The sequence below is a fragment of the Rhinopithecus bieti genome, unplaced genomic scaffold (assembly GCF_001698545.2).
Source record: "Rhinopithecus bieti isolate Rb0 unplaced genomic scaffold, ASM169854v2 scaffold_55685, whole genome shotgun sequence".
NCBI classification, from domain to species: Eukaryota; Metazoa; Chordata; class Mammalia; order Primates; family Cercopithecidae; genus Rhinopithecus; species Rhinopithecus bieti.
Genome location: NW_016821493.1, coordinates 81602 through 90542, shown reverse-complemented (window position 1 = coordinate 90542; position 8941 = coordinate 81602). Strand labels below are relative to the sequence as shown.

Genomic DNA, 8941 nt, shown 5'->3' with positions numbered 1-8941 from the left:
TTTTATTTATTTTAGTGGAGAAGAGGTTACACTGCATTAGCCAAGATGGTCTTGATCGCCTAACCTCGTGATCCACCCACCTCGGCCTCTCAAAGGGCTGGGATTACAGGCGTAAGCCACAGAGCCTGGCCTAAATTTTAATTTTAAAATGAGTATACAAACCTAATTGGACATGGTGTCTGCAGCACAAAAAATCATTTTTTTTTTTTTTTTTTTCTAAAATAAGGCCAGAATAATAAAAGCCCCAAGAGGGACTTGAGCCATGCTTTGTTTCCTACATTGCCTCTGCCTTTGATGCTGGAAGGGCCTTGTAGGCAAAAGTTCCTACCACTGAAGAGTGAGGGACATGGAATAGCTTTTCTTTTACCGCTTCCATGCTCTCTAGGTGAGAGAAGCCCATGGCTCTGGAAGGAACTGGGAAATACAATTCTGATATGTGTTGGATATGTTCCCCTCCAAATCTCACGTTAACATGTGACCGTTAATGCTGGAGACAGGGCCTAGTGGGAGGTGTTTGGGTAATGGCGGGGGATTCCTTATGAATGGCTTGGTCCCATCCCCATGGTAATAAGCAAATTCTCATTATGGTAGTTTAAAAGACTGTAGTACCGGCCGGGTGTGGTGGCTCAAGCCTGTAATTCTAGCACTTTGGGAGGCTGAAGCAGGCGGATCACCTGAGGTCAGGAGTTTGAGACCAGCCTGGTCAACATGGTGAAAACCTGTCTCTACCAAACATACAAAAATTAGCCAGGTGTTGTGGTGCCTGCCTATAGTCCCAGCTATTCAGGAGGTTAAGGCAGGAGGATTGCTTGAACTTGGGAGGTGGAGGTTGTAGTGAGCTGAGATCACACCATTGCACTCCAGCCTGGGCAACAGAGCAAGACTCCATTTCAAAAAAAAAAAAAAAAAGAGTGTGGCACCTTCCCCTTCCCCTCTCTCTTCCCTCTTTCACTGTGTGGAACCACCTCCTTCCCCTTTGCCTTCTATCATGACTGTAAGCTTGCTGAGGCCCTCACCAGAAGCAGATGTTGAAGCCATGTTTTACAGCCTGAAGATCTATGAGCCGATTAAACCTCTTTTGTTATAAATTACCCAGCCTTAGGTATCTGTTTACAGTAATGTAAAAAATGAACACAAATTCTAATCAGAAATAAGTGACTCAAAGTCTACTCATACTACAAAACAAAGGTTAGAAACTCCCATATTTTACTGTGCTGCATTACTTCACATATTATTATAGAAACCTCACTTGTATTCTTGCTGTTTAAGTCAACTGGAAAACTTGGCTGTGTATGGCTTTTAGCAAATAAATGAGGATTTAACATAACATTAAGGAAAATAAGCAAGAGTAGGGCATGTTTAAATTAACATTACATCAAATGAAAAGGTTAATAACTTAAAAGTTTTGAGTAGCATAAACTTGGATGTGGTAAATGAATGTGGTCAGAGGACTGTGTGAGAGGAGGCCCAAATCACAGATTCAATCCCCGATGATAAACAGCTACGTTTTTAATTTGTTTAAAAGAAAACCAAGCTGAAATCTAAGTTCTATCATTCATCTTTAAAAGGTACTCTTTGGAGCAAGGGAAAAGGGACCAAGAATTATGAATAAGAGAAATCCATGACTCCTCCATCACGTGACAAATTGTGTTGATAAAAAGATGGCAAAATGTATAAACAAAAAGTTTACATATTTTCACTAAAACGGTAACAACTAAAGTAAAGTATATCACACATTAAAATAAGACAAGTGAATATGTGAAAAGTTGAAAAATTTAAACCAATATGAGTTTTTCTAAATACTTCCTATAATACACCTGATCAAACAAGACTTTTCACTGTTTCTCTTGGTGGAAAAAAAAACACTGTCTCACCATCTGTTTGAGAGTTCCTGTGGAATATTGTGCTTGCTTCTGGATTGGCAGAAGGGTTAAACTCCAAAGCTATATGCATAGAGGGAGAAAGGAAAAAAAAGAGGTAATCATTTATAAAAATTTATCAATTCGTTTATTCAACTACTGCATTTAGGCTATTTCACTACCTCTCCTTTTATTCTTATCCATTGAAATGAATGTATACATATAAGAGACAGCCAAGCAAGATGGCACATGCTTGTAGTCCCAGCTACTCAGGAGGCTGAGATGGGAAAATCACTTGAACCCAGGTCAGGAATTTGAGGCCAGCATGTGTAACATAGTGACACCCTCCTTTATTTAAAAAAAAAAAAAAATGAAGAGGTAAATGTCGGCTTTGAGTTGTATAAAATCGACTTTGCATAAAATAAATTGAGATGGCAGTAAGTTTTAAAAGACAGGTCTATTTTATAGGCAAAATATAAGATGTATTCTAGAGTTTTAAAAATTTTTTAAAAGTAAATTCAGCATATCTGTCACTTTCCATATCATTCTGAGGACACAGAATGTTAGTTCTGTTGAGTAGCTGTCTTCCACAGACATGCGATATCTCTAAGTCTTCATTTCTTCATTAGCAATACATAGGGAGAATATACACAGGCCTTATTTGTATTGGAAAGGGCCAAGTGAGACATACATAAACTGTGTTGTAATCCTAAAGAATGACAATAAACAGCCATTTTTGGGCTCTCATCCAATACTACCCATCTACTAACTGGTATGTAACATCAATCAGATTTTCCTTACATCACCAAACAGACTATAAGTTTACACAAGTACTTACATGCTTTGTAAGTACTTTAATTCACATATTTGTTTATCCTAAAGCAATCCTTAAATATCTTGAAAAGTGAGGATAGTACTTACAAGTTACAAAGTCATACTCATCATGAGTCTTAATTATTCCACCTCTTAAAAAATTAAGAGCCCAACCAAAGTTTAAATAGAAGAGCTATAAGATATCTCCTCTAGAACAATGAAATCTCTGGCATTTAAATGAAACCAATAAGCCGACTGGATTTAATATCTTTATGATGCAATGTTTTCTATTTTGAAAATTTTAGGTTTTATTCAAGGATCATGTTATTACCCAGAATTACTTTTACCTAGAGTCATCTCTTTGCAAAATTTTAGAGGCAAACCAACTATTTTCTCTTTTCTACTAGCTCCCATCACCCGCCTCTCCCAGCAGTGTAGAGACTTAAAAATCTCCAACTTTCTTCCTTTTCTTCTTTTTTTCTTGTGAGACGGGGTCTCACTCTGTCACCAAGGCCGGAGTGCATTGGCATGATCTCTGCTCACTGCCACCTCCGCCTCCCAGGTTCAAGCAATTCTCCTGCCTCAGCCTCATGAGTAGGAGGAACTACAGGCATGCGCCACCACACCCAGCTAATTTTTGTATTTTTTTAGTAGAGACGGGGTTTCACCATGTTGGCCAGGCTGGTCTCGAACTCCTGACCTCAGGTGATCCGCCCGCCTCGGCCTCCCAAAGTGCTGGGATTGCAGGCGTGAGCCACCGCGCCCGGCCAAAACTCTGACTTTCTTATCTTTGAACAAGATGCTATTGTCAGGAGGGGAAAGGACAAAGGGAGAGCCACAGCAACAAACACTCTTACAGGGAAGGTCGGAGACTTTAACCTGCAATCTTTACATTACACATTCAAAGTCTACACTGACGTTCCATGTTTTGATAGTTTTGACCATGAACCAATCCCCATCTCTCTTTTAGAATAAGGAGGTAAATAAAGTCTGTTAAGTCACCAGAATAAATCTGGAGACACATTTTGTGTTAAAGTAAGAATTTTAAAGTAATCAGAGGCTCATGGGTAAACTCCTTTGACAAACCACCCCCCTACAACACACCACCATTTTTCTGCAGTCCTGGCCGTGACGTTTCACACTTTTCACAATTATTTTAAGCACCCTCCTTTTATTTCCTCCTCCTGTGTTCAAATTACAGTTAGAAGAAACTAAGCAGCTCCTATCAAGGTGATTTAAAGCAGCCCATTAAGAATACCATATAGCCTCTCCCATGGCAACCTCCATTCTGATTTTAAATAAGAAATCCCCAAATATCTGAATATGAACTGTCCTGAGATTTAGCTACTTTAACAAAGGAAACAATTAGGCACTTACCTGATTCCTTCACTTAGGTACCATCTGGATAGGTACAAAGAAAAAGTAAGATGGCTGCTGGAGAGTTGGGATATTTGAGTTTTTATTGAGAAAAGGAAGAGAATAGTCCAAAGAAGCCTCAACAAAGTCCCACAGGATAATACACAGAGATACAGACAACGTTGTCTCACCATCTGTTTGACAGTTCCCGTGGAATATTGTGCTTGCCTCTGAATTGGCAGAAGGTTTAAACTCCAAAGCTGTATGTATAGAGGGAGAAAAGAAAAAAAAAAGATGTAATCATTTATAAAAATTTATCAACTTGTTTATTCGACTGCTGCTTATTCGACAAGAATAGCCAGAAATAAATGGTTCCATGTCAGCCTGGGAGAATGAGACGAGAGAGCAAGAACTGGGCGATTGGGAGGGGAGGTGGAAAAGAAACTGACTGGACTTGGTGGGGAAAGACTAAGGGGTGGGAATGCAAGGCAGAGCCAGCTTTTGTTCCTGGCCAGCCCTGGGAAAGCTGGCTACAGGCAGAAAGGAGCTCGAAGTGGGCAATGCCTCCCAGGGGACCTTGGGGACAGCAGCAGCCAGAAGCAAGCAGAAGGCAGATGGCACCCGTCACCTCCTTACCTTCAGGCATCTCTTGGTCATGGATATGATGCATGTGGACATCGTCACCAACTTCAACAGTCACTGCAGCAGGCTGTACAGCAGCAGCCATGGGCGCTCCTGCCATCCTGTCCCCAGCTCCAGCCTCATAGATCTCGGACTCCGAGGGGCACACTGACCCCTGTTGCTGGTCAAACTCAGGGCTGTCCCTGGGGCACACACAACAGGTCAGTATGTTCCCCATGGGGCGTCTCTACTGTCTGCCACCACCTGTGCCTCTGCTCACAACTTTGGCCACGCACTCCTGCTGCCCTAGGCCGATGCTATGCTGCACTTGCAGAGATGGTCTTGCCCGCTGCTCGCCTGACTACCTCACAGCCCGGCCCGGGCCCCAGATGGGGATGCAGGCCAAGGCCTGTGCCCTGCCCCCTCCCGAGTTGACTTGTCTGGGAGGGTGAAGACCAGTCGGCTTATTTAATAGGTTGTGAACCCAACAAGCGCTGAGAGACACAACTGTCTGAGGAGAGAACAGAGGGAGCTCCTTCTCCTTCTGTAGTCACCTACAGACTGAAGCCCACTGGCCCAGGTGGGAGACTAGGCATATAGCACACAATGCCCCACCCCACACTTCACAATGCCCTCCCTGACTGCTCACAGTGCCCCACCCTGGTTGCCACCCCTTCCCAACAGCTCAGAATGCCCCACCCTGTGGCTTATGAGGCTGCTGCTCTCCTGGCCCCTCGTGCAGTGCCAGTGGGACTAAGGTTTTCATCCATCACCAGCTTCCTGAATTTTTTAGTCCTAAGAAAAGCACAGGGTAGTTCGTTACTTGAAGCCATCTTCCTCTATGAGTTCTACACAAAGTCTCAGTAGAGTGGGTCCCATTAGCAACCAAGTTGAACAATTTTTATTTGCTGACTGAATATAGATAATTTTTATTTTATTTGCTGACTGAATTACTGACTGCTTTTGTAACTAAACACTCCTCTCCTGTCTTTCAATGAGTGGTCGTTTTTGTCTGCAACTTGACCACAGCAATCCCTGGGGTCCTAGCTCTATTCTCAATAAAGAGTTAACGGCTGTGTGTCTTGAATGACATCTTAGGACCCATCCTGCCTCCACCTCCTCCTCCATAAAATAGAAACCTAACTTGTCCCTCCAAGCTCTGAAATGCTGAAACTTACCAACTCCCTTTTCTCCCAGCTATTTCTTCCTTCCACAGCAGGGACTTTCAGATTTTCTTTCTTTTACTAACAAAGCACTAAGCATGATTTTGTCATACAAAATCGAGAGCCATAAAGTGGGTTACCACAGTCCTAATTTAATAAAGATGAATACTCGACATCTGACAAGTAGTGTGTGCCTGACAGTGTCCCCAGTGTGCTACGCTCATTTAACCCTCAGAAACAATCTCTTTTTACAGATTTTACAGAATAAGTTGAGATGGAGAAGGTAAGTAACCTCCCAAAGGTCACATGACTGCTAAGGGTGGGGCCACAATTTGATCCCAGGTAGTCTGAATTCCCCCAATTCCTCAGGCATGATTATCAGAAAGTATATTAGTCTGTTTTCACACTGATATAAATACCTGACGTTGGGTAATTATAAAGGAAAGGGGTTTAATTGACTCACAGTTTCACATGGCGGGGGAGGCCTCAGGAAACTTACAATCATGGCAGAAGGGGAGCCAGGTCTGACTTACATGGTGGCCACACAGAGAGTGTGAACATGTAAAGGAGCAACTGTCAAACATGTATAAAACCATCAGATCTCAGCTGGGAACAGTGGCTCACACCTGTAACCCTAGCACTTTGGGAGGCCAAGGCAGGTGGATCAACTGAGGTCAGGAGTTCAAGACCAGCCTAGCTAATGTAGTGAAATCCCATCTCTATTAAAAATACAAAATTTAGCTGGGTGTGGTGGTGCATACCTGTAATACCAGCTACTCAGGAGGCTGAGTCAGGAAAATCGCTGGAACCCAGGAGGCAGAGGCTGCAGTGAGCCAAGATCATGCCATGGCACTCCAGCCTGGGCAACAGAGCAAGACTCCATCCTCAAAAACAAATGAAATGAAACCCTATAAGATCGCATGAGAGATCACTGAATATCACAAGAACAGCATGAGGAAAACTGCCCCCATGATCCAATCACCTCCCCCCAGACCCCTCCCTCGACACATAAGGATTATGGGGATTACAATTCATGATGAGATTTGGGTGGGGACATGGCAAAACCATATTAGAAAGTAAAGGTAGAAGTCAAGCTTGGACGGGAAGTGGCACTGTAGATTATTATTATCTTTTGAGATGAAGTTTTGCTCTTGTTGCCCAATGAAATTGTTTCTCTAATTTCTAATCTAAGATGTATAGAAATACAATTGATAAATGATTCTGGCTATTAACCTTTTATGCTTCTGAGAGGTGACAATGTGCTAGCAGCCCTCGCTTTCTGCACCTCCTTGGCCTCGGCATCCACTCTGGCAGTGCTTGAGGAGCCCTTCAGCCCGCCATGGCATGGTGGGAGCCCCGCTCTGGGCTGGCCAAGGCTACACAAGCTGCTCCCAGGCCAGCACGAGTTTCGGGTGGGTGTGCTCCCAGCCAGCACTCAAGAGTGGCTGGCTGGCACTGCCCGCCCTGGGCAGTGAGGGGCTTAGCACCTGGGCCAGCAGCTGCAGAGGATGCGCTGGGTACCCCAGCAGTGCCGGCTCGCCAGGACTCAGCTGCCTCCCCACGGGGCAGGGCTCGGGACCTGCAGCCCACCATGCCCGAGCCTTCCTCTTTACCCCCGCCCCCCAGTGGGCTCCTGCTCAGCCCAAGCCTCCCCGACGACGGCCCAAGAGCTGAGGAGTGTGGGCGCACTGAGCGGCACCAGTGGGCAGGTCCACCTGCAGCCCCTGTGCGGGATCCACTAGGTGAAGTCAGCTGGGCTCCTGAGTCTAGTGGGGACTTGGAGAACCTTTATGTCTAGCTAAGGGATTGTAAATGCACCAATCAGCACTCTGTGTCTGGCTCAGGGTTTGTAAATACACCAATCAGTACTCTGTGTCTAGCTCAAGGTTTGTAAATACACCAATCGGTACTCTGTATCTGCTAACCTAGTGGGGACTTGGAAAACTTTAATGTCCAGCTAGAGGATTGTAAATGCACCAATCAGCACTCTGTGTCTAGCTCAGGGATTGTAAATGCACCAGTCAGCACCCTGTCAAAATGGTCCAATCAGCTTTCTGTAAAATGGGCCAATCAGCTCTCTGTAAAATGGACCAATCAGCACGATGTGGGTGGGCCAGATAAGGGAATAAAGGCAGGCTGCCCCAGCTAGCCAGTAGCCACTCTTGTGGGTTTGCGTCCCCTTCAACACTGTGGAAGCTTTGTTCTTTTCCTCTTCGCAATAAATCTTGCTGCTGCTCACTCTTTGGGTCCATGCTGCCTTTATGAGCTGTAACATTCAACCCAAAGGTCTGCAGCTTCATTCTTGAAGTCAGTGAGACCAAGAACCCACCAATTCCGGACACACTTCAACCTTGCTGAACACATTTTTTTTTTTTTTGGAGATGGAGTTTCACGCTTGTTGCCCAGGCTGGAGTGCAATGGCGCAATCTTGGATCACCACAACCTCCACCACCCAGGCTCAAGTGATTCTCCTGCCTCAGCCTCCCAAGTAACTGGGATTCCAGGCATGCGCCACCATGCCCGGCTAATTTTGTATTTTTAGTAGAGATGGGGTTTCTCCATGTTGGTCAGGCTGGTCTCGAACTCCCAAACTCAGGAGATCCACCCGCCTCAGACTCCCAAAGTGCTGGGACTACAAGCATGAGCCACCATGCCCAGCCTGATTAATATATTTTTAAAACAACTTTTTTTTTTTTTTTGGAGACAGAGTCTCACTCTGTTGCCCAGGCAGTGACACAATTCTGGCTCACTGCAATTTCCACCTCCTGGGTTCAACTGATTCTCATTCAAGTGCCTAAGCCTCTCAAGTAGCTGGGATTGCAGGAGCCCACCACCATGTTCGGCTAATGTTTGTATTTTTAGTAGAGATGGGGTTTCACCATGTTGGTCAGGCTGATCTGGAACGCCTGACCTCAGGTGATCCACCTGCCTTGGCCTCCCAAAGTGCTGGGATTACAGGTGTGAGCCACCACTCCTGAACAAAAAAAAACATCTTTTTGATGTGGATTTTAAAATGCCTCCCCTTCTTTCAACATTAAGTCCCTTCTACATGTCAGGGACGGTATGTGTGAAATAGTCCCAATGCTCAATGAGTGCAGGCAGACACACAAAGGCTTAAGGAGTTCCGTT

The 8941-nt window shown here is 44.7% G+C and overlaps 1 protein-coding gene across 2 annotated transcripts in view; it reads right to left on the bottom strand.

Annotated features, from left to right (window-relative positions):
* The window catches only part of LOC108520838 (arf-GAP with GTPase, ANK repeat and PH domain-containing protein 5-like), a 17764-nt gene extending 11074 nt beyond the window's left edge, over window positions 1-6690 (bottom strand). Inside the window, exons 1-4 of one of the 2 annotated variants that reach the window (XR_001883035.1) lie at window positions 6574-6690; window positions 4665-4852; window positions 4220-4288; window positions 1875-1943 (exon numbers count right to left, since the gene is read on the bottom strand). Coding sequence is in view for 1 of the 2 variants with exons in the window: in XM_017860384.1 (XP_017715873.1) it covers window positions 1875-1943; window positions 4220-4288; window positions 4665-4887 (361 nt within the window). In the remaining variant the exon portion in view is untranslated. Of the gene's footprint in view, window positions 1-1874; window positions 1944-4219; window positions 4289-4664; window positions 5243-6573 lie in introns of those variants that run through there. The other variant, XM_017860384.1, reaches the window with a different exon arrangement.
* Window positions 6691-8941: the final 2251 nt, after the last annotated feature.